Source organism: Ostrea edulis, chromosome 5 (genome assembly GCF_947568905.1).
Source record: "Ostrea edulis chromosome 5, xbOstEdul1.1, whole genome shotgun sequence".
Taxonomy (NCBI): Eukaryota; Metazoa; Mollusca; class Bivalvia; order Ostreida; family Ostreidae; genus Ostrea; species Ostrea edulis.
In genome coordinates this window covers 92665707-92692649 of record NC_079168.1, presented here as the reverse complement: position 1 = coordinate 92692649, position 26943 = coordinate 92665707, and the positions used below count along the sequence as shown (strand labels likewise).

The window sequence follows — 26943 nt, the reverse complement described above, 5'->3', positions numbered from 1 at the left end:
ATTGTAAATTTCAGGATTCCTGCACCCCTGGGGCCTTAGGGTCGGGGTAAAAACTGCCCAAAATTTACCAATTTTTTAAAATTCTTCTTCTCTAGAACCACAAATGTTTAAGAAAAACTAAGTGCACAGTGATGTGGAGCAGGAAGACCTCTAACACAATTGTAAATTTCATGATTCCCAGGGTATGGGGTTCTGACATCAGGGTGCAGGCCAAACTTACTATATAATGTTTATGTGTAAAACACTTAAATAACATCTTTAGTGTTAATGATACTAAATTGAAACTAAATGGATATTTAGAAAGAGCAGGTAGTCTTTAACCAAAATTGTAAATTTGATAATCCCCAGAGTAGGGGTTCTGACCCCAGGGTGGGGCCAAACTTAGAATATAGTATTTATGTGTAATTTTTCTGATACTGAATAAAATCTAAATGCATACTTAGGAATAGCAGAAAAAGATGTACAAAAAAATGGGGAATTTCACAACCCAGGGATTTGACTCTACAGGATAGGGGTCCAAATTAGTCATATCTTTTGATGTTTTTATGTTAATACACCTATAATTATATTTAATATCTAAAGCCTTTCATCAGTGTATGCACTTATGAGGGCAGTGAAGTTTTAAGAACACATCTTTTTTATACTGTAGCTAAACATTAGAATTTAGCTTAGATATTCAGAACAGGAAATTTTTTCTAGATTTCATAGGGTCCCTTGGGAGTAGTGATACTTTATCACTAGTACTCAGGTGACCGATAAGGACTGTGGGCCTCTTGTTGTAATTATCTCCCCTTTAAAGGGGACATGGCCCTTCATTTGAACAAATTTGAAAGCCCTTCACCCAAGGATGCTTTTGGCCAAGTTTGGTTGAAATAGGCCAGGTGGTTCTAGAGAAGAAGTCAAAAATGTAAAAAGTTTACAAATGGACAGACGACTGACAACAGGTGATCAGAACAGGCTAAAATGTCTTCTCCTTTACTTCTGGACATGCCATATTAAACAATATTTTGTTTGATGTTAAAAAAAAACTATTGATACAAAATTGAATCAAAAGGATATTTAGAAGAAGCAGATAACCCTTTACCAATATGGTAAATTTCATAATCCTTGGGGTAAGGGGTTTTGGTGCCAGGGTGTGGTCATAGTGATTAAATGTCTTTATGATTCAATTAAAAGACTTCTTTAATTTTGCTGAATCTATGTAAAAGCTACAAAAATTGTGAATTTCGCGTCCCCAGGGTCCAAAATAGTCATAAAGAGTTAATATAATGGTATATTATATTATGCAAAGCTTTTCATCAGTATGGGCTCTTTCAGGGGCATTTATGTTTTAAGAAAACATTTTGTTTTATATTGCTGCTGAATATTACAATTATAGCTTAGATATGCAGAACAGAAAATTTATTGCCCTTGGGCTTTAGTGATCCTTTTAACTGATATTCAGGTGACTGATAAGTCCTGTGGGCCTCTTGTTATGTTAGATTTTAATACAGATATCAATACTAGGAATGAAATAAAACAAAAAACTGTTCAATATGCATACAAAAAACTACCATTGTAAAGATATGAATAAAAATACTTTTAAAAGACAGTTTGTCTTTTACACGTTCTTTCCAAAACAAACCAAGTGCAGACCATTCCAGCTATTCTGGGATCTATGCATAATCTGCAGGGATCAACATTAATGGTTTTCCAATGGCCCGAGGCAAGTGAAAACCTATTTCGGACAAGTAAAACTCAATACACACATGCCCGATGGGGCAAGTGATTATTTCTGTAGGAATCATAATTATTTTGATTGTGTTAAGGTTGATGAATATTAAATATTCGAAAATAAAGTCCATGCAGCTTTTTATTTTTTGTTTTCTTTACTGAATCATAAATTTGTTTGGCCCCTTTCTAGTACATGTATATCGTAATGTACGTACCTATCAGTAAGTCATTCCTAGTAACATAACTCTCCAACTTACAACTTATCTTAGTCATGTTTGTGAGAAAATGGCGGCTACACAGCTGTACGTCTCTCGAAGGAACATTCAGGAAGACAATTTTAAAAAGAAAGGCTATGTTAAGAATAAAAAACAACTTTTAATTTTAAAAAAGGGAGTTTTGGGCAGCATGACAATCCTAATTTACAGGTTTAACTGATACTGACGACAGTATGGGCTGTAACTTGTGTTAGAAATTCAGCGCTATTGCCAGTACTTTGTATTTTCTTACCCATATGAATTAAATAGGTTACATGAGGAATATATTTTGGTTCCAACTGACAAAGCTTGTAACAACATTGTCTTTGTTTGTAAAGCGATCATTATTACAACTGTATTTCAAACAAACTTAATTGGCATTAAATTTTTTTTTTTTTTTTTGAAAGAGGAACATGTACATGCACTGTGTATCATCACCCTTGGTTAGCTAAGATGAGTTGTAACCTAGCTTTTGGTAGACTTGGCTATTCAAGGATTATGGTTGACCTTGTAAAAGGAGATAATCAAAATTACTGGTTGAAAGGTGTATTAGAGTAAAAATATTTCGGACAACAAAGTTTTCATTTGGACAAGTGAAAGTTTGAGTTTACTTGCCCAAAGGGCAATTTAAGTGAGATAAAAAGTTAATGTCTATCCCTGATCTAACTACCCTTTGGTGTTTTACACATGATCTAGCATAATGAATTTAGTCTCATATGTCCTTACAAAAATATTTAATCATTAGTACATATGTACCTTTAAAAGAGAGATGAGGGAAAATTGTTTCATTCAGTCTTCAATTTGCCCACTGACAACGAGGGCGACAGGGTCGGATATAAAATGGAGGCGAATACTTCCCTGTATACATTATATTTCAATGCTCATACCAAGACGTTACCAGCTGTAGGTGAAGTACCACAAATTTAGACTTATGCTTAGTGCTCAGAGTCCTTGCAGTGAGGGTTCTGCCACAACACAGAACCTCCGCCTGCTCCTTCGCCAAATGCTTGGTAATTAGAAGTGAGAATCATGGGTCTTTTGGATATGACCTTAAAAACGGAGGTCCGGTGTTGTGGCAGAACCCTCACTGCAAGGACTCTGCAATCACTGTATATACTTATGTTTTAAGTTTGACACGGCAATAGCATGAAAGAGACTCTGAGTCAAACTCATGACCACCAAGTTACGATGTGAACGCTCTACCACTGACCTTCCACGACTGGTCCAAATTCAAAATGAATTCATTTTTTCATGTGCCATGGTAAGAGAAAAAATTCAAAAAATTTCTGGAATACAGATAGTTTAATCATAATAATGTGTCTTTGTAGGTTGATTTGTATGGGAAAGGAAGTAACATAGGGCAAGTGACAGGAGCAGAGACCTTCATCTGGCAGATGGTGAGTATAATGACACACATTACAGAAACATGTCTAGAATTGACACGTGAAAATTTAGTTTGATGGCATACAGATATTAAGTTACAGGGACATATGTAGAAATTCACATGAAAATTGAGTATACAGTGTAATGGTATACAGACATTAATTAAGCTACAGAAACAAGTCTAGAAATTCACGTGAAAATTGAGTATACAGTGTAATGCTATACAGACATTAATTAAGCTACAGAAACATGCCTAGAAATGACACATGAAAGTTGAGTTTGATGACATACATATGAGTGAAGCATGTAGAACTTGATGAACAATGTGGTCTCTGTTGCTAAAAATAGATTTTTCACATGATAATATTCATTAACCTGCATTTATCTGTCAAACCATGATAAAATGTTACATGTGCTTCTACTACAGATTTAAATGGAGACTACATAAATACATTTATATTATGTTTTAGTCTTTCATCAGTATTGGCACTTTCAGGGGCATTTTGTCCCCCACCTCAATGCGGAAGGCCCGGACATAGAAACACTGGTGTCCATGCGTCTGTCCGTCAGTCCCACTTTACTTTGTGGATACAACTCCAACGAAACCACTCAATGGATTTTGTTCAAACTTTGTAGGATTGTTAGCCACCTTATGGAGTTGATGATATTGCGCCGTCATTTTAATTTGACAATTTTTACAGGAGCTATGGGACTTTGTTGAATTTGTACATGCTACACTATAGGAACACTTTGTGGACACAACTCCTCAGAGACCGCTGTTCAGATTTTGTTCAAATTTTGCAGGATTGTTAGTCACAATATGCAGTTGAACATATTCCACCACAATTTTGATTCTACAAATGTTACAGGAGTTATGGGACTTTTGTGCTTCAACTTTTCTTGTGATGGTGAAGGACATATGGCTACGCGTAGCAATCTTGTAGTTTTAAGAACACATTTTCGTTTATACTGTTGCTGAATAATAGAATTTAGCTCAGATAATTGCTGGTTGTGAAATTGCTATAAACAGACATGAGAGTTACACAGATTATATTTATGTATTAGCATGAGGGCCTCCGTGGCTGATTGGTTAGAGCATTGCGCTCAAAATCACACGGCCTCTCACTTCTGTCGGCGCGGGTTCAAATCCCGCTTGCGCTGGTATGTGAGAAAGTTTCCCAGTTTACCGGAAGGTCGGTGGTCTCTACCCAGGTACAGTGTATCTGGGTTCTCTTTTCCACCAATAAAAAACTGGGCGTCACCAGATAACTGAAAAATTGTTGAGTGTGGAGGGGGGAATGTATTAGCATGAAATATATGACTTAGGTTATAAACATGATAAAACTTTCCTAATGATTGATCATTTTTAATTTATAGGAGGGATCATCAACTGTAACAGTTGACAGTCAGGAGTATGTCCTTTCTCCTGCTGATATCATGCTGGTCAGGGCTGGACAGAGGTAATTGTATGGGTGTATGTACTGTGCATTCCTTACACTTTGTAGAAAGTCACATGTAAAGTAAGTCTGTTAGAAAAAAATAAGTTATTTAACATCAAGGGTGTGTATTGATAGTTGACTGAAAACTATCATAGATTAATGTTGTTTATGATATATGCTAGAGTTTTCATAATGTATACCCCTTGAAAACACTGACCCCAGCCAATCAGAAAACACACCAACCCCAGCCAATCAGAAAACATTGACCCCAGTCAACCAGAAAACACACCAACCCCAGCCAATCAGAAAACACACCAACCCCAGCCAATCAGAAAACACTGACCCCAGCCAATCAGAAAACACACCAACCCCAGCCAATCAGATAACACTGTCGGGTACATCCACTCACACACACATACAAAGTTAACCTATCCAAGCATCTATATAAAGACATTTCAATTATAGCCAAAGACATCTCAGAAAAGTTTGGTAAAAACCACTCATTGTAGAATTTGCTTGGTCAGAACCAAAACTTGTAATTTGTGTGTAAGGCAGGCCAATTAGTACATGCATGACTGGAAAGTTTTAATATTATTTTTTGTTTTCAGATATGAGGCAATAAGGCCAGCGGGATCGATTGCCTTGATTTGTTACCAGGATGCAGCAAGAAAAGCAAAGCTTTTCCCATCCAGTTGAATTTGGATCTAGTTCTGAAGAAAATGGCAAATGCGCATAGGGCTAAAATGTAACTGTAATTCCAGAGACTATATAGTCATGTTGTTACTAGTATTCAGACAAAGCATGTATTTTGGATTCATTGTTGATAAGGATCATCAGCTACGGGACATCACATTAAATTTTTTTCATCATCAGGTTTTCTTGAATACATTTATTAGTACTTCTGACACAAAAGAGTACCAATTCATTACCCGCTGCACTCGATACAAATCTTTGGCCCTCTCACTATACATTTATCACAATACTGAATTTGACTCGTATGTTTTTAAAAGTTCATTTCAAGTACTGATAAAAACTCACAAAAATTTTTGTAGGATCCCATTGCTTTTATAGATGATACATGTATTTGTATTTCTTTTACTTTTTTTTTTACAACATACACATGTGCATTGATCTGCAGTGAGGGCATTGTGCTTCATTTCAGATACTCCCCATCTCTGTTTTTTCTGTCATTTCTCGATGTTATGCAATGATTTGTCATCCCAACAGTTGATTTAAATTTTCACACTGTTTCTTTCTATTTGATATGTCATAAATTCATTCTGGACTCCAGCCATTTGCAGAATACCTACCTTTCTATATCTCATTTCTGCCCTTGGGTGAACATTGTGCAGTGTAAAGATTGCTATTTTCATTCCTATATGCTAGATAATCTAAACTACCCTAGAATTAGGAATTTTTCGATTTTCATTGACGTTGCATTGAGTCCTGCAACTTTACTGTCAAAGATAATATGACTCTCCAAACAAATGCACCGTCTGATTCTGAGTACAGTGTCGTTGCAGGAAGTGAATGAACTGTAAAAAATGAAAGCCTATTAGGTTCACTTAAAAGACTAAAAAAAATTATCTTTAAAGGCATGATAATGTGAATCAAAGACGTAATGCAAAGGAAAGGCATAATAATGCGAAGCTAACGCTTCAACACACAAAAAAAGGGTAAATTGATAACGGAAATCAAAGGCATAATGTTTCAAAGTAAAAGGCTCACTTGTCCTTTTCTGTAACGGAAAAGAAGTCAAACATCAATTGATCGTAAAGATTGCAACAAGTCCTGCAGTTATTTGCTAGAACATTTTTGGGACTGTCTCCTTTCCCATGGTATGAGTACCATGCTCCAAATCTAGACAAATTTTCTGCTGGTGCGAAACTCCATTCCCAACAATATCTGATCCTTTAAGGGAGCCACATCCAGACCAACACCGAATTCCACATTGCCTAGGTGTATATCCACGGGACCGATGATAACCCCTCTCATCCTTGCGTTCTCGCATGCAGCCTACGCAATGGTGACAGATGAGGGCTGTTTGATATGTAATGTGTATTGTATCACAGTACGATAATGCTTTGCACGATTTCATGGATGATGATACTCTTGATTGATTGATTGATGTTTTCCGCCACACTCAACAGATTTCCAGTTATATGGTGGCGCCCAGTTTTTGTTGGTTGAAGAGAGAACCCAGATAAATGTACCTGGGAATTCCAAAAGTAAACTGGGAAACTTTCTCACTTACCGGCGCGAGTGGGATTCAAACCAGCGCCGACCAGAGGTGAGAGGCCATGTGATTTCTTTCGTTTGAGGAACGAATTAGACAGAAATCAATTTCTACTTGGTAATAATAATGAATGGATTATTCCGGAATTTGAAAGTTTTCATTTCGAATACCTTTTTAGGTATGTTCAGTCATGCGGTTCAATAGAACCGGTTTCAATAGAGTACGAGGTTAAATCAGTTTAGGACCACACGTACAGCTGGTAGCACGCCTAAATTTTTGGAAATTTTATTATTTTTTATGCATGATATTATACTACATGTATAATACAGCTGCTACGTGTTGTTGCTAGTCCAATTATGTGTTGTGTTGATTTATTACTGATCTTGTATCAGGAATGAATGGATTTCAAAGTAGAATTGTGATTTTGAGCGCGATGCTCTAACCACTCGGCGACGGAGGACCCTGATACTCTTGAATAGCTCTATTCAATACCTTCCCAACGGTATAAACACGAGCCTTCAGCTCCACGTAGTTTTAAACTTATAGTAATTTCAATAGAGCCAGTCGTTGACCACTGTTGTGAAAATGTTTGGGAAATGGGTTGAGAATATTGAAGAAATTAGAGCTTATATAAAAGTTCGCACAAAACTCGGTCATTCGATAATGCAGATTTTTACTGAAGGGGGGGGGGGGGGGGGTTATGGGTCTGATAATGTATCTTATGAGGCAAGGCAAAAGTCAGGGAAATAATTGAAAGTGATGGCAGATACACGATTCGTGATATTGCCAAAGCTGTTGACATCGCTATCACGGGTGCATTTCATTTTGAAGCATACTTTGAAAGTACGAAATATTTCCGCCAGAGGGATACCGCATATATTGACAGGTGACCAAAAACGGGTACGAGTACAAACCTCTAAGCAATTGCTCAAAATGTTTCCCAACTTCTATCAAAGACAATTTGCAAATATTGTTAATGGTGACGAAAGATGGGTTCACTATTTCGAACCAGTAAGGACATTTGGAAACAAAATATGGCTAACTAAACACGGTAGAAGGCCTGTAGTTGCCAAAAGAACCATAAGCACAAAGTTTCTTTATTGCATATTCTTCTCATGTGATGGTATAGCCGTACAAATTCCGGTGTCGAAGGGCAAACGTGTTACAGATCGGTATTACCGAGACGTTATACTAGAAAAGCTCAAGAAATATTACCAACGACGCCCTTAATTTCTGTGGAAACGAGGGGTTATTTATATTCGGTCAAAGACTGAATATAAATAACCCCCTCGTTTCCACAGAAATTACGACGCCCTGTGTCAGGATTTAGGCATGTTCGTCTACTTCATGATAATGCTCCATCACATACATCTGAGCTTGTGAAGCAATTTTTGAAGTCGGAGAAGGTTACCGTCTTGCTACACCCACCATACTCTCCAGATCTAGCCCCATGCTCCTTTTTCCAAAACTTAAGGTTGTTCATTACACTAAAGCTTCCACTCTTTATGACACTATGTCACAAGATGGCAATTTAAATCTTTTGTGAAATTATTTGTATCGATCGATTTCTTTGTCTATCATCGTAGCTCAGAGGTTAAAGCATTGGGCTGGTGAACCGCAGATCTCGAGTTCAAATCCACAAGTCTTTTGTTCATATGTGCTGAAATATTTGTTTTTGGAAATTGTTTTTATCCAAATGAGTTTTTTTTTTTGTTTTTTTTTTTTGGTTTTTTGTTTTTGTTTGTTTTCTTTTTTTTTTTTTTGCCTTTTGGCGCATATACTTATTGTATATCATTATATCTTTTATAATTAAATCAATTCGTACTGATTTGAGAAACTATTTCTGGGTGTAGTGAGCCACCTTAAAAAGTTTTTATCTGGTCGTCGTTACAAGTTCCGACAAGCCTCAGTCAGTGTCTCAGAGGTCTATTTAAATCAGCGTACCGTGACGCATTTCAGAAATGGATTTTTTCAAAACGCGGAAAATACTTTGAAGGGATGTAATGTTCATTTCACTATTTGGGTCGAATGCTTTTGAGATATCGTACAATACACATTTCATATCGAACAGCCCTCGTATTGCTTTATGGACGGCTTGGGGTTAAGTTCCTCATATACCATGATGGACAGAACACTGGCCTCAGTGTTCTCCATTGCTTGCAACTGCTCTCTCTGCATTGCCATTTCTACCAAGAATCTGATGGATGAGCGTAATTGCCCGATGGGCACAGACAAATCTCTGATCGTCCCAGAAAAATGGCGGCAGAATATGTCATCCGTCCCTCCTCTGCTTGGCCACAAACCACCTCCAGCCCAGTTTTCTTCTTGGGCAGAGAAACTATTACTAAATTTCATGGTATGTGAGACATTGTAGTAAGTGAGGAGTGGGAAGAATTGGGGTTCTAGAGTTTGGAGCCGAGTATGGGCGTCCACCTACAAAGTAGATAGCGTAGTAAACTGAACTTGCTACATAATATTACCGGTAAACCTAGATGTAGGCAATAAACGACGGTACAAACAAATGGACCCTTTAAAAAGTTACCGTGGTAAAGGCGTGCAGAATTTGTAAGACAAACACGGACCCCTGGCCAGTGCATAGGAGGAGTTAGCATTCCCTGTCAACCGGTCACACCCTGCCACGAGTCCTATCTTTCGATCGGGTAAACGGAGTCAAATCCAGTGTGTAAAGAACGGCTCGGTATGAAACGTGTTGTATTGGTAAATTATTGGTAAAACTATTACAAATGGGATGACTTCACCATTTCATGGTCATGAAATTTGCGAAATGTTGACTTTAAACGAGACTGTTGAAACCCTTGTAGCATCAACTTATTAGTCAGTAGCCTGCCTCGATTGAAAAAACAACAATTCGCTGAACATGATCTTGCGTATCGAATCAATTGAGAGACGTAATGGAATATTGCTACATAAATATGGGAAGTTGACGATGGAGAAGCTGAAGTCATCCCATTTGTAATAGTTTGACGTTGACATCTATATGGCATATAACATATGATGGCAAAAACTCAAAATTGTGCATTTACTTGATGAATTACACAATGTAAGAATCTTTGATATCTTTTCACCTTTGATATCTTCCATCTTTTCGCCCTGTGTAATTTTCATTCTCGATCATTTCGTCAAAATAAAGAGCATTATGAATCCCTCTTTAGTAAAAAATTTAGTATCTTTTGGATTCTTATTGGGGGGTGGGGTGCAGAAACTCCTTTAATTTCATCATTTACAGGCAGTATATAGGTCAGGTGAAAAAAGGCAGTATTTACACAGATTTAATTGTGCACAGTGTCGTATATTGATTGATAGGGGTTTGATTGAATGGTGCACTATATTGCCCCCCCCCCCCCCCCCCCACTCACACACACACACACACAGAGCCCGATATGTATCTTTTGATAATATTGTCAATTTAATTATTACACACAAAAATAAAAATAAAAATGAATTGATTTGCGCATAAGAAAAAATATTGCTCTTATCAATTGAATTGATTCGTGCATCAATTCAATTAAAACATCCGATATGAGAAAACTATTGTGAAAGTTTATTTTGTCCATGTTCTATTTTCAATCAAACTCGTATTTCAGGTGAAGATTTGTTGACGTAATTTTAAACACAGGAACCGGTAATTGTGTCCGTGATAACATTAGTATGGTTATATACCATTCCACCCCCTAATTTAAAAAAAACACATTCATTTTTTGTGTGTGTGTTTTGTTTTAGGGGTGGTATGACCCATGCTAGTACAGACAAAATTACTGGTTTCTGTGTTTGAAAGCAAACTCAGAAACAAGATTTTCAGTAATCTGAAGATGAAAATGTTGATGCGATATCAACAAAGCCTGAACGATCACAAGTTACATGCCACGTAATTGTTGAGAGGAGGGGGGGGGGTATTATTTTACGTGCCCGTAAATAAAGTGGACGAGTTTTAAAAATAGCTACTCATTATGATGGCCACTTTTTGATCTATAGTTGCAATAAAGTTTCTCAAGTGTTTATCAATTCACATCTTTCAAGGTTGATACTAAAACACAACGTTTACGTGTTGTTAGCCATATGTAATATAAAAATGCATTTGTACATTGAGTTACATGATATACTTGTATCAAGCCATTTTTTCTAAGGTTTAAAGAATCTCTGAGATATAAACAAATTTCTTTCGCAGACACAAGATTTAGAGGATTCAGTAAATAAGATATAATGTTTTAAATACCTTTTCTTAACATCACTGAGGACAATTTAAAAATGAAAAAAAAAAATGTTTTTCACCTTCAAAAATGGTTTTGCAATGGTAACAAATTATGTTTTCTCAAGGAATGACAGGATTACAATATCTGCCTGCTTCTATACAACTGTTGTGCTTTTTTTTTTTTTTTTTCCGTAAGATAAAAATATACATTTTGTAGATTCTTGTGAATTGAAATACACAAATATAGTTGGATTTCTAGTTTCTTGTCATCATAGTTGAATAATGTACTATATAAAATGGAAGTTTTCTATGGCACGCCATATTTACATTTATTCCTGTATAAAGAAAATTTGATATAATTCATGAGACATCCTCTATTTTTCAATAAGATATGTCATAAATTCCAGAAGATATAATTTACAGTTTATAAGGTATTTCGTAAAATATGTAAGATATATCTTATAAACTATATAAGATATCTCATAAAGTTTATAATATATCTTTTGTTTTAAACAATTAAGATATCTTATACAGTTTATGAGATATCTTATAAAAAATAGAAGATACCTTATAATTTTTATTTAATGAGATATCTTACAGAACATGAGAAATCCGCAGGAACTACAATACCGCAATCTAATTAAAATTAGACTTGTTTATCCGCTCCTCTACGATACGCTTCAATACAAGGGTTAGTAGTTTGTACCTGAGAGGATGCGTACTCCTCCTAGGCACCTGATCCCACCTCTGCTGTGTCCAGGGGTCCGTGTTTGCCTAATTATCTTTTTTGTATTGCTTATAGGAGTTATGAGATTGATCACTGTTCGTTATCTTCACCTTGCATTGAAGTGTATCGTAGAGGAGCGGATGCGTATCGTAGAGGAGCGGATGTAATTAGAATTGTACAATACCGTATGATATACTTGATCCTCATAAACTTAAAAAGATATCTTATAACTATTATAGAATATCTTATGAGATTTTTCTAAAGAGGAATAAATGTAAAAACGACATGCTATAATTTTCCACATTGAGCGGACGTGTTCTAACCCCCTATCAAAGAACATCGGGCTCGATGTACAACTTGGGAATCGTCATTGAGGAAATTCGAAATTGATAATAATACTGAGATTATTAAGAGTGCGACAAATTACCAAATATTTGTTTTAGTAGGTATACATGTTGAAATTTCTCGGTGTTTTACTTAAAATGTTTTCCTACACAACTGCTAGCCCCCTCCCTCAACATACACAGCACTGGGTCTGCATTATACCATTGTAGTTGAATAATCTAACCGTGTTTCGGAACAGGCCGTTAAACCGGGTCTTAGGACATTATCACTTTAACGATAGAACATTCTATCTAGGTCTGCATATGTACTTAATGCTTTAGTGTTAGTTTGGCCACAGGAGTCGGCAGGTCTACAATGTAAACAACAACCACCACTGAGCTTCGCGAGCAAACCTTTATCTGGTTTGGTAAACTAACATCAGCTGAGATTCGGCTCGGCTGGATATTTCATTATTTAGACTGATGCCTTCAGCCGAGATTACCGCACAGGAGCTTTTATAGAATCCCATTTTCCCCCATTGCATTCAGTTAGCCTATAAATATCACAGAATATCATGTACATAAAAATAAAAGGATATGAAACCTGTCACAAGCCTAGCTATGCATTTTAATGAAAATTGTATTTATATATATAAATTACATGTAAGTGGCAAGACATTGTTGACACACGGGTGATATTAATTACCTGTAACAGGAAAGGAGAAAATGCAACAGACCAGACCGGGATTCGAACCCGGGCCTCCTGAATTTTTAGTCAGGTGCTCTACTAACTGAGATATCTGGCCACCGGCGATCGAACCTGGCTGACCGCTACATACCTAAGGATGACCGTTGAAAGCCTATACAAATTTATTTCCAAAGGGGTCCACATCTCTAGGCCTATTCTGTATTTACAAAATAAATAAGTATAGAACTGTAGAGTAGACGATGTCAAATTTTAATGAGACAAAATTTCGTGATGAGCCCCTGTGTAAATAATATGATTACGATGTGACCGTTGGGGCGAGCACAGCATATCTGAATACATTTTCAAAAAATTTATATTGAAAACAAGGAAAACTGATCTGGTTCACTGTCAATACGTAGGATTACTGTCTTGTTCTTCTCGCTAATGTAGGAACCAGTTTAGCGGGAAATGCAACAAGCGTGTTGTGACGTAGCTTGGTAGTTGTGACGTGACTGTTTACATTTCTTTAGACAATATTTTAAAAAGAAAAAGAAAGGGGGGAGAATATGATTGTCATCCTTTCCTTTCAAATAAGAAAGGTTTGTAATACTTCAAAGATTTTTTTTATTATTATTTTACGAATCGAACCATCCGCCATTTTGTATGAGGGACTTCTGGGATTGGCGTCAAAAAGAAATTCTTGTTAGAGGTTGAGATTTAGCTCGGATTATTCCCGCGCTCTAGTCATTAGAGCTCGCAGTACGACCCAGCGCTGCGCTCGCTATAAAATAGACGGCTGACCGCTACATCCCCCCCTCCTTAAATGTCTTCACACCTGAAGACATCAACCCAGGATCTTTATCCCCTGGCAGGCATTTTCACCTGTCAGTTCCAGGGGCTGGTCTACGGCACCAAATATAACAGGAAGGGAGAAAATGCAATGGACCAGACCGGGATTCGAACCCGGGCCCCCAGAATCTCTAGTTAGGTGCTCTACCAACTGAGCTATCTGGCCACCGGTGATCGAACCCGGCTGACCGCTACATACCTAAGGATGACCCTTGAAAGCCTATATACAAATTTATTTCCAAAGGGGTCCACGGGCTCATCACGAATTGACCCTCTCTATTCTATATTTACAAAATAAATAAGTATAGAACTGTAGAATAGACGATGTCAAATTTTAATAAGACAAAAATTTCGTGACGATCCCATGTAAATATAAAATAGACGATGTCAAATTTTAATAAGACAAAATTTTCGTGATGAGCTCCTGTGATAAGAAGACAAAAATTTCGTGATGAGCCCCTGTGAGGAGTCCTTACATTATGTATAATGATTAATACGTTATTGACAAAAATGAAAATTCAAGGAAATATTTACATTTCCGGAATTGAAACAGGTTACTAAGAATATTGCATAGAAGAGAACAAAATTGAAGTTATGGATAATATACAAGAAGAATGACGTGTAGTATTTGAAAATGTATAAACTGGACAAAGGATCAGGTAGCATTTCTTGCTAAAAATGAGTTAATCACAGCTCTTTTTAATATTGTTTTATGGCCATCTCTTTGATTTTTAAAAGGCAATGCATTTTAATTTTTAACAGCATTGTAGAGGAAACTAGAATACTCCTTAGGCACATGAAAATTTATATTTTTAGCACATTTAATATTTGGTACTAAATGATTACCAAGGTAAACTGTTGCATTTCCATAAATATTATGCCCTGTTCATACGATGAATTTTCAATAAACTTAAGTTAATGCGTATTAAATCTGAATCGCGTTCATACTGAAGTTTTAATGAGCATTACTATAGGATTAAACATTCTTTTTGAAGAATTTATCGATGTGTAAACTCCGGACATTTTACTCACAAACTGAATAAAAATGCAAAGCACTTTTATGTTAAGTTTGTGAGTAAAATGTCCGGAGTTTACGCATCGATAAATTCTTCAAAAAGAATGTTTGATTCTTATAATTCCAATTGATTCACTTTATTAACAATTGCAAAAATTTGAATAGTTTCCCCACATTATGTTATTTGTTTTCAGGTGTGTATGAATACATCGCGTTTTCGGATTTATTGATGTATAAACTCTTGTTCAGCTTTATTTTTGTCCAATCAAATCAATTGTAATAAATAACATTGGAATTATTTTACTTCGAATTAAAATTTACATCGCATTAGCTCCATGTGAACGTAAAGCGAAGCTAATGCGGGTTAAGTGTAGACGCATGTGTAATGGATTTGGGTCACATGCATTATACCCATGGTTAACTATAAATATTTATGTTACTTTTAATCAAAAAATTAATCACCAAAAAACGTGTACAACCATTATTATGTCATTAGATAACGTCAAACATAAATCTGAGCTCTGCATAGACACTGAGTAATACACACAGAATGAATGGCTTTTATTAAAAAATGTGTGAAAAATGTTAATTCAAAATGATCACAGTGTGATTTAATGAATATGCTGCTCATTGCAGGTTAAATTTCATACCATATGAAGTCTACTTTTTTAATCTCTTAACTGCTGAGGTGCGAGTACTTTCAATAATGGAAAAAATTAAATAGTACATGTATACCATATTAGATGAATGCAATTTGGCAAGATATATGTACATGTATTATTAAAATTATTATTGATATGCAGTAAGTCTAAAGATAACTCTATATATCGCAAGATACAAATTTAGTGATTTTCCCATAAAAATGGGCATATATTTAGCAAGAGCTAATTTTCACAACTTTATAATTCCAGGAAAGATAACTATTACCTCTGATGTGGAATAAATTGTTAGCAATATTCAATTTTAGCGATCTCATCACTCGCTAATAATGCCAAAATTAAATCTTTGCTAAAAAAAATTCTGCTTATACGGTATATATGAAAATCAGCACATGATACACATGGGCCCATGGGTCTCTTCTCTTGTTAATGAAGGACTTAATTTTTTGTGTTGACCCCATGAAAATTAATGATATTACAGTATAATATTATTTTAATGATTTTACAGCATAATATCATTTCTAGTCAACAGGACACATTAATGGCATCTTTTGCACCAAAAGCTAATGATGGGCTCAAGGCAGCATGCAAAAAGTGTGGTTATGGTAAGATGGCTTATATGGATTTTTATCTTATTTTCTATTTCAGTTTCATGTTTTCTAAACTGCTCAGGTGATCAGCTTGGAATAACCATTACGCATTTACTTGTTGTTATTCAGCTCATCGTAGCTGAAAGCTCAAGTGAGCTTTTCTTATCACCTTTTGTCTGTTGTCTGATAATCTACTAATTAAGTTGAATTGGCCTAAGCTGTAAATAATGTTTCCCTGGACGTTATGTTATTTAATTGTGAAAAAGTGAGAAAATGTAATAACAGGGTTTGGGTGTGTTTAGGAAAATTCTTTAAAAATCTTCATCTCAAGAACCAGTGGGCCAGAAAAGTTGAAATTTACATGAAAACTTCCTGCCATAGAGTAGATTCAAGTTCGTTTGAATCATGTTAATTCGCAAGCATTCCTAGGTAGTGCAGGTTCAAGTTTGTTAAAATTGTGGCCCTCTGAAGTAGATGGAGCCACAATAGGGAATCTAAAGTTTTACAGGAAATATGTTTTAGAATCTTCTTAAGAACAACATGACCATGATTAGCCATGTTCATTTGTAAGCATTCCTAGCTAGTGCACATTCAATTTTTTTCTTCTTCAAATTACAACCCTCTGAAGTGGGGTGGAACCATATGGAATATATATATATAGGAATCTTCATAACAACAACAGCAGGGTCATGATTAATCATTTTGACATGCAAGTATCTTCATGTAGTTCAAATTCAAGGTTGTGCAATTCAGAGGCCCTGGGGTAGGATGGGGTCATAATTTTAGGAAATTGATTTAAAGAAATTGTTTTTTACGCTCCCAATACTGTAAGCGGGGACATGTTGTTTTTGTCCTGTCTGTCTGTCTATCACTTTAATCTTGTCATAACTTTTGAATAGTGAGTGATAGAGGGCTCTGATATTTCATAGGTGCATTCCTTGTGACAAGACCTTATTTTGGTACGAAAGTTTTTAACCTTGTGACCTTGGATTTTGACTTACTTTTAAGAAAACCTAACCTATTCAAACTTTCATGAACTATTTAAGGTAGAGCTTTTGTATTTAGTATATAGATTTCTTTTTGTTTCATTTTATACCATGATCTATATGACCTTTTCCAGAACACCAAAGTCATATTAGTGATATTGGTGTTGAGGCATCCCCATGTTATATGAATTCAAGGTGGTTATGTCATGGCCATTTAGGGCTAGGATCAAACATTTTCATAGGAATAAAAACTTTTTTTTTAAAAACCACAATAGCAGATGAACAACAGAGCCAAGATGACTCAGATGAGCGATGTGGCCCAAGGGCCTTTTGTTGATATAAATTAAACTAAGTAATTGTTTTAACAGCAGGCCACCTGACATTCCAGTGTCGAAACTTCATCCAGGCAGATCCAAACAAGGAAGTGTTATTAGACGTCAGCAGCACCAGCTCGGACTCTAGTGATGAAGACTTTGTGTCCCCACTTACAGAGGTCAAAAAAGGTCACTAACAGCTTGTCTCAGGAAAAATTCACTTCTTCATAGTTTTTACCTGGCTATAGTATGAGTTACTTCTTGTTAATTAGGACTTTATGAATATCTTATAAAGTCTTAGTTAATTCAAAATACAGGACCCAGCTGCACGAAGATGAGTTAAGTTAACGATATATACAAAATGTAAGTGTAAGAGTTAATGGGAAGTTAACTGTCTGTCAACTGGATCCAGGTGATTATCAGCATTTTGAGTATATAGTTTTCTCACATTATCACCAGTGTGAGATCGACTTTACCCATGTGAGACAGCCATGTGAGATTTTTCTGTCTCACACTGCTGCGACGTCATTTGATTGTGACGTCATATATTTTCTATGATTTACGTTACACGGTGAAGATTTACGTTACACGGTGAAGTAAAATTATTTTGCTTTGTTATCTTTAAATTTTAATGTAGTATAGCTTTCTGTTGGACAACCTTGGGTTTTTTAGTTTACACTTAAAGTGTAAACCATTTTCGGGTATGCTCTTTCTGTCTATCTGTCATCGAAGTTGAAATGGGGATTTTGATAATTTAGAATTTTCCCAAAGCTCCCAAATTTATGCACTAAACTGTAGGTAAAATGTGAGAAAAATAATCCTTCATTATTTACTCGTGTGGGATAGGGAAATTCCACTTCTGGAACAAGATTCGCTGTCTAGGACTCGGCAAAGCCTTGTCCTAGACTGCGAATCTTGTCCCCTCGGTGGAATTTCCCTATCCCACACTCGTACTAATGAAGGATTCTATTAATCTCAAATACCTTGGTTATGTTGAAGTCAATAGATGGTCCTGGCCACATTCCCTCTTCTTTGCAAGCCAAATGTCCAATTCACTTACTCTCATCTTCCCCTTGGCGGATTTAGTCTATTTAGATATATTTAAAAGTTGTCACCATTTTTTAGGTAAAATTATCAACCAGTCAGAGTAAATGTTATACAAATGACAGTGTGAATGTTTACAATAAACATGTACAACGAAAGTGGATGAAAAGAAAGAGTGAAATTAGTGGAGCGTTTTAACATTGAATGTTTAAGATAAAGGATTACAAGCTGTGTGCACAGTAGCAGTGTTCATTGGCACTAAAACAGTAGTGGTAATAAATCAATGTTTTACAAAGTGTACCTGTTGTTTTGAAATTTTCACTAACGCAGTTGTTGTTATTGCACCACTGGTATCTATCATGAGAGAAGAAACTGATAAACTGTGTAGTCTTGATTTGAAATCAGAAATGTTTCACCGAATATTGTCCGTCAGGTTTTTTTTGGCAAAATCTCATCACAAAGGCGACAAAGACAGCTTTCCCATGGGCACTGGCATTACTGGATATAATTGATAACAAGCTATTTTAAAATACGTGTTCTGATTGGATGCCCTGGAAACCCTGGGCACTTTAAATTGAATGTTTATTCCACCAAGGGGGAGATAAAAGTAAGCGAATCGGACACTTGTCTTGCCAAGATCATATTCCCTATATAAATGATTCAAAGAATTCCTCATATCTTGAATATGGTAATCTCTAATATCCTGCTTATGTCTAAGTGTCTAATTTTACCTCGTGCATCCTAATATGCTGTTAATTTTCCACACATCTAAACATTCCTGGTCTCCTTAATTTTACACATTCTCACCTGGCCACCTGTTAAAATTGGCAATTGCTAATTTAAACACCCCCCCCCCCCCCCCCCCCCCCCCCCCCCCCCCCCTTTATGCAAGGTGTCTAAGTCACGATATTGAATTTACAGCTTTGTTTAGACCAATAAAAAACTTCAAGATTCTGAGGGTTCAAGATATTGAGATCAAAATACATGAAGAAAATGTAGTTGGGGACTTCCAACTCACTTTGACATATTCATGGTATTTGAGATATCGATGTTCGAGATACTGAAGTTCAACTATATAAAATTTGGCAGTCAAATCTGATGCACTATTTGGTATATTGAAGATTTAGTGCTTCCTCTATGTATGATAATAGATAAATAGAGAATGTCATATTTTATATAGCACAACTATAGATTAGCACTTCTGCTTTACCACCAAAGCTGCTAAAATTTGAATCTAGCTAAAATAAGTACATGTACAATAATACATTCTATATCATCAGCATGTTTTATAGATAAACACTAAGAGTTTTAAGTTAACTTGAATTTATTTAACAATCATGATTTCAAGTGATCATGTATTTGGTGATAATGCCATCTTTAAGTTATTAATGTTGAGAATGGATAAAATACCGTATAGCCGGTTTTTTCTGCAGGGTCAGGTGATAAATTTGGCTTATTTTAGCGGTTAGGTATCTTTTCAGCCAATTTCACTCACCAAATATGCACACAATTGCGACATCAGTGTTTGCAAAAGAGATATATCTTCCTTGTCCACCAAAATTTATTCTGCTAAAATTATTAGTATACCTTTGAACCAGTAAATCACCAAATTTTAGACCCACGGAGAAAATCTGCTACACGGTACAAAGTAAACTTGAATTAAACAAGTTCTACAAAACTGGGTAGAGATGACACACAACCTAGAAGACTTTATCCTGGGACTTCAGCAGACCTGCATCACACAGTGACAGAAATATCTAGTGATCTTTGGTGAAAGTGGTGCTGTGCTGAACAATCTTTTTAATCTATTTTTTTTGGTTTCTTACATGATAGGTGATTTAAAAATACATGTACATCCCATTCAAGAGTAGAAGTCAATATTGTAAGCATAGAATCTGTGCAGTCATCATATTTTAGATGCTTAATAGAAAAAAAGAAACAGACATTTTTCTCTGAATTTCTTTCAATTTGTTTACTACTTTAATTAATTTATTTATCTCTTGAATAAAAATGAGAGAAGACAGTGCGATTTGTTACTTGATGTGTTGTGCATCTAATGAAAGTGAAGTCACTGAAATCAGAAATCAAATTTGGATTTCTTTAAATTTTGTTCAATTTTTTAAAACATTTTGTACATTGTAATTGATCTCATCTTTGTACATGTATTTGATTTCATACATTGTTTTAATTTTCATCTATGACAGAGTATGCAATACATATTAACTCTCCAGGTCTTGTCGAGAGGCTCACAGTTTCATAAACTTATCTCCCAATGACAGATACATGCATAAAATTTCAAGGTTTGCACTTTTTTTAACCCCTCTAGTCTTTAGAACACTTCTAAAACCAAGTTTTGAAATATTGATAAGTTGGGTTAAGGCATGACCCCATTTGGCTTATGTGGGGTCATGATATGGGTTAAATTATTTTAGTTGGAATATAGAGGGTAAAATATCTTTTTGTTAAAAAATCTTCTGAAGAACTGCAGGACCAGGTTGACTCCGGTGAGCATTGTAGCCCATTGGCTTCTCGTTGCATAATGCATCCTTATTTCTTTGAGCATGAGATGTATATGGCTTAACATATAAAACTTAAATACCAAATGAGTTTTAAATTCCTATTTTTGCAGAAAAGTATGAAAGGGATAAAGGTAAAAAGATGAAGAGGCCTTCGAAAAAAAAGAAACGAGAACGGTAAATACCATAGTCAGACTGCAATCTCCATATTAGCTAATAGCACTCAATTCTCAAAATGGAGTTTTAGAAGGGAAAAAGTTTGAGGAAATAGTCTATAGGTCAAATTATTTAAAGCAAATATATTTAAAACCTGTAGTTTCTAATAGTTAGCAGTGGTGTGCTATTTCCTCCATATCAATACACTCTGCAGACTATCTAACCTAGATTATGATCAAAGTGTGAGTTTTTATGACATCACAGAGTGAGATCAAAGTGCGAGTTTTTATGACATCACAGAATAAGGCTAAAGTGCGAGTTTTTATGACATCACACAGAGTGAGATCAAAGTGTGAGTTTATATGACATCACACAGAGTGAGATCAAAGTGTGAGTTCATATGACATCACACAGAGTGAGATCAAAGTGTGAGTTTTTATGACATTACACAGAGCATGGCCAGAGTATGAGTTTATATGACATCACACAAAGTAAGGCCAAAATGTGAGTTTATATGACATCACATAAAGTGAGATCAAAGTGTGAGTTTTTATGACATCACACAAAGTAAGGCCAAAGTGTGAGTTTATATAACATCACAAAAGGAAGGCAAAAATGTGAGTTTATATGACATCACACAAAGTAAGGCCAAAGTGTGACTTTATATGACATCACACAGAATAAGGCAAAAGTGTGACTTTATATGACATCACAGAGTAAGGCCAAAGTGTGAGTTTATATGACATCACACAGAGTAAGGCCAAAGTGTGACTTTATATGACATCACACAGAGAAAGGCAAAAGTGTGACTTTATATGACATCACACAGAGTAAGGCCAAAGTGTGACTTTATATGACATCACACAGAATAAGGCAAAAGTGTGACTTTATATGACATCACACAGAGTAAGGCAAAAGTGTGAGTTTATATGACATCACTGAATAAGACCAAAGTGTGACTTTATATGACATCACACAAAGTAAGGCAAAAGTGTGAGTTTATATGACATCACAGAGTAAGGCCAAAGTGTGGGTTTTTATGACATCACACAAAGTGAGACCAAACTGTGAGTTTATATGACATCACACAAAGTGTGAGTTTATATGACATCACACAGAGTGAGATCAAACTGTGAGTTTATATGACATTACACAGAGCATGGCCAAAGTATGAGTTTATATGACATCACACAAAGTAAAGCCAAAGTGTGAGTTTTTATGACATCACACAGAGTGTGCCTGTGCATCTTAATCTTTACAAAGCAGCAAACTCAGCCAAGCTCACCTACTCTTGGGATCTTTCTTCCGAGTTGAAAAAGTGAAGAACTTCACATCTGCCATATAAACAATATCTTCCCCTTTTCTGTGAATCAGCATAGCATGCGTCAGCAGCACAATATCGTCGGGTTTTAGAACTCATAATAATCTCAGGCACATACCACCGTTTTTAGCTCATCTGAGCTGAAAGCTTAAGTGAGCTTTTCTGATCGCCTGTTGTCCGTTGTCTGTCTGTCTGTAAACTTGTCACATTTTGAACTTCTCCAGAACCACTGGACAAATTTCAAGCAAACTTGACCAAAAGCCTCCTTGGATGAAGGGCTTTCAAATTTGTTCAAATGAAGGGTCATGCCTCCCTGAAAGGGGAGATCATCACAAAAATGCAAAAATAGGGTGGGATCATTTAAAAATCTAAATCTTCTCAAGAACCACTGAGCCAGAAGAATTGACATTTACATGAAAGCTTCCTGACATAGTGAGATTCAAGTTTGTTAAAATCATGACCCCTGGGGTAGGATGGGGCCACATTGGGGTATCGAAGTTTTACATACAAGTATATATAGGGAAAATCTTTAAAAATCTTCTCAAAAACCACTGGGCTAGGAAAGTAGAAATTTACATGAAAGCTTCCTGACATAGTGCAAATTCAATGTTAAAATTATGACTCCCAGGGGTAGGATGGCACTACAATAGGGGATCAAAGTTTTACATACAAATATCTGAGTCCAAATATCTTGATCGCCTCTTCCTTCATTTTGTTTACATGAAGTATTCCCGCAAAAAATGTACCACGTGTGTACGCAAATGATGTTAACTCGTTCTTTGATTATTTATGTTAACAAAGCAAATATAGAATTCATTTCAGATATATTTTCGTCAGACTTCTGTTAGAATAATGGATTTACATGTGGAATAACACTGCTAATGTGAGTGTAAGGAACGATAACTCTGGGTAGAGATTGAACAATGTACATAACATATTGATGCGTGTTCACGTTGTCCCCAAACCAAATGATAAAGAAAATATTATTGCAATTAGGTAACACTGCTTCTAAATGCAAGAACGCAAGTTGTTGTGTGGTACTGATGACCAATTGTCTGTTGTTGTGTGTACTCTGATGACCAGTAGTGTGTTGTTGTGTGTACTCTGATGACCAGTAGTGTGTTGTTGTGTGTACTCTGATGACCAGTAGTGTGTTGTTGTGTGGTACTGATGACCAATTGTCTGTTGTTGTGTGTACTCTGATGACTAGTAGTGTGTTGTTGTGTGTACTCTGATGACTAGTAGTGTGTTGTTGTGTGTACTCTTATGACTAGTAGTGTGTTGTTGTGTGTACTCTGATGACCAGTAGTGTGTTGTTGTGTGTACTCTGATGACCAGTTGTCTGTTGTTGTGTGTACTCTGATGACCAGTAGTGTGTTGTTGTGTGTACTCTGATGACCAGTAGTGTGTTGTTGTGTGTACTCTGATGACCAGTAGTCTGTTGTTGTGTGTACTCTGATGACCAGTAGTGTGTTGTTGTGTGTACTCTGATGACCAGTAGTGTGTTGTTGTGTGTACTCTGATGACCAGTAGTCTGTTGTTGTGTGTACTCTGATGACCAGTAGTCTGTTGTTGTGTGTACTCTGATGACCAGTAGTGTGTTGTTGTGTGTACTCTGATGACCAGTAGTGTGTACTCTGATGACCAGTTGTCTATTGTTGTGTGTACTCTGATGACCAGTAGTGTGTTGTTGTGTGTACTCTGATGATCAGTAGTCTGTTGTTGTGTGTACTCTGATGACCAGTAGTCTATTGTTGTGTGTACTCTGATGACCAGTAGTGTGTTGTTGTGTGTACTCTGATGACCAATAGTGTGTACTATGATGACCAGTTGTCTATTGTTGTGTGTACTCTGATGACCTGTAGTGTGTTGTGTGTACTCTGATGACCAGTAGAGTGTTGTGTGTACTCTGATGACCAGTAGAGTGTTGTGTGTACTCTGATGACCAGTAGAGTGTTGTGTGTACTCTGATGACCAGTAGAGTGTTGTGTGTATTCTGATGACCAGTAGAGTGTTGTGTGTACTCTGATGACCAGTAGTCTGTTGTTGTGTGTACTCTGATGACCAGTAATCTGGTGTTGTGTGTACTCTGATGACCAGTTGTCTATTGTTGTGTGTACTCTGATGACCTGTAGTGTGTTGTTGTGTGTACTCTGATGACCAGTAGAGTGTTGTGTGTACTCTGATGACCAGTTGTCTGTTGTTGTGTGAACTCTGATGACCAATAAGGCCTGGACAACTTGATTAAAATATAAGGGGACCACTTAACTATCTGGTAGATAGTAATTGTTAATGTTTCTATAATTATATGTATTTAGATCACGATCACGGTCACCAGTCAAGAGGAAAAAGTCCAAGAAGCGCAAGAATCACAAAGCTGACTCTGACAGTGACTCTGAATATAGATCCTCAGAATCATCACACAAAACGAGGTCTGAAAAGTCCAAGAGGAGACACAGACACAGGGACAGTGACTTGAGCGACAGTGAAGTGAAACTGGAAAAGAAGCACAAAAGGAAACAGCACAAGAGAAGACAAGATTCTAGTGATAATGATTCCGATTCACGGAGACGGCAGCGCAAGAAATACGAAGACTCCAAGTACTTTGTCTCTTATAAAGAGATGATGTGAATTTAAAAATGAAAGTCATTGATCATCCTGATAGATAAAATAAAATCATTTTCAATTAAACTTTGTTTAAATTCAATTAAACTTTGTTTAAATTATGCAAGGATTGAAGCTTATTTTTGACCAGTTTATACAATATTTATAAACTGCTTTGTGGTTTATGAAACAGCATAAGACATTCTGAACCAGGTTGTGTTCAATATAATTTGATCTAAATAAGCTTCATTCCTTATGACTTAAATTTTGAGGTCACCTAAGTAAAGTACTAAGCTATACTTGACTCAAGAAAATCTCACTAGTAGGTTAATATCCACATATGGTAAAGGAAATAAATGGTACTGTGAATATTGTTATGCCCTTCTTTAATTATGCCCTCCTTCAAAGAAGAGGGGCTTTGCACCTGTCAGTGGGTCGTATGTCGGTTGGTAGAATACATGTTGTCCACTCAATGTCTTGAGAACCATTCACTTGATTGTAATGATATTTCATATGTGGGTTCGTTATGAGTAGAAGAGGACCCCTATCGAATTTCAGGTCCAAGGGTCAATCCACTCTGGATATAGGAAGACACTGTCTCCTCAATATCTTGAGAACCCTTTGCTTGACAGACATCAAACTTGGTACAGTGGTACATCCTAAGGAGTAGATGACCCCTATTGATTTTGAGGTCAAAGGTCAAACTGGACATAGGAATATACTGTCCACTCAATATCTTGAGAACCCTTTGCTTGACAGACATCAAACTTGGTACACTGATACATCCTAAGGAGTAGATGACCCCTGTTGATTTTGAGGTCACATGAAATATTTATGATATATTTCTCATCGTATGACAAACGGTTTGCCTAGTTTTAATGCAATTCAAACAAGAGGCCCATGGGCCACATTGCTCACCTGAGTCACCTTGGCCCATATCTGAAGACTTTCCATATATATTTGCATGTAAAACCTTAGTCCCTATTATGGCCCAAACTACCCTTTGCAAACTTGAATCTACACTATGCCAGAAAGCTTTCATGTAAATGTCAACTTCTTTGGCCCAATGGTTCTTGAGAAAAAGATTTTTAAAGCTTTTTCCTATATTTATATGTAAAACTTTGACCCCCCCCCCCCACTTGTGGCCCCATCCTACCCCCCGGGGGCCATGATTTGAACAAACTTGAATCTGCACTATGTCAGAAAGTTTTCTTGTAAATATCAGCTTTTCTGACTCAGTGGTTATTGAGAAAAAGATTTTAACTATATATTTGTATGTAAAACTTGGATCCCCCTTGTGGCCCCATCCTACCCCAGGGGGCCATGATTTGAACAAACTTGAATCTGCACTATGTCAGAAAGTTTTCATGTAAAAATCAGCTTTTCTGGCTCAGTGGTTCTTGAGAAGATTTTTCCTATATATTTGTATGTAAAACTTTGATCCCCTATTGTGGCCCCATCCAACCCCCAGAGCCCATGATTTGAACAATCTTGAATCTGCATTATGTCAGGAAGCTTTCATGTAAATCTCAGCTTTTCTGGATTAGCGGTTCTTGAGAAGATTTTAAAAGTTTTTCCCTATATATTTGTATGTAAAATTTTGATCCCCCCTTATGGCCCCATCCTACCCCCGGGGGCCATGATTTGAACAAACTTGAATCTGCACTATGTCAGAAAGTTTTCATGTAAAAATCAGCTTTTCTGGCTCAGTGGTTCTTGAGAAGAAGATTTTTAAAGATTTTTCCTATATATTTGTATGTAAAACTTTGATCCCCTATTGTGGCCCCATCCAACCCCCGGGGCCCATGATTTGAACAAACTTGAATCTGCATTAAGTCAGGAAGCTTTCATGTAAATCTCAGCTTTTCTGGCTTAGTGGTTCTTGAGAAGATTTTTAAAGTTTTTCCCTATATATT

At 36.3% G+C, this 26943-nt stretch overlaps 2 protein-coding genes and 1 non-coding gene across 6 annotated transcripts in view; 2 read left to right on the top strand and 1 right to left on the bottom strand.

The window, feature by feature from the left end:
- Positions 1-5661, top strand: part of LOC125650906 (3-hydroxyanthranilate 3,4-dioxygenase-like) — a 50876-nt gene extending 45215 nt beyond the window's left edge. For all 4 annotated transcript variants that reach the window (XM_056139328.1, XM_056139330.1, XM_048879484.2 and 1 more), the window contains exons 9-11: positions 3296-3364; positions 4728-4810; positions 5398-5661. In XM_056139328.1, the coding sequence (XP_055995303.1) occupies positions 3296-3364; positions 4728-4810; positions 5398-5485 (240 nt within the window). In that variant the 3' untranslated portion in view covers positions 5486-5661. The remainder of the gene's footprint in view (positions 1-3295; positions 3365-4727; positions 4811-5397) is intronic.
- Positions 5662-12309: 6648 nt separating this feature from the next.
- Positions 12310-25116, top strand: LOC125651986 (protein SREK1IP1-like). The gene is made up of 5 exons (XM_048880852.2): positions 12310-12404; positions 16005-16101; positions 17441-17575; positions 21060-21123; positions 24742-25116. The coding sequence occupies exons 2-5, from the start codon at positions 16038-16040 to the stop codon at positions 25052-25054; spliced, it is 576 nt and encodes a 191-aa protein (XP_048736809.2). The 5' UTR covers positions 12310-12404; positions 16005-16037; the 3' UTR covers positions 25055-25116.
- Positions 13019-13091, bottom strand: Trnaf-aaa (transfer RNA phenylalanine (anticodon AAA)). Its single transcript has one exon. It is a non-coding gene; the product is annotated as a tRNA-Phe (tRNA).
- Positions 25117-26943: the final 1827 nt, after the last annotated feature.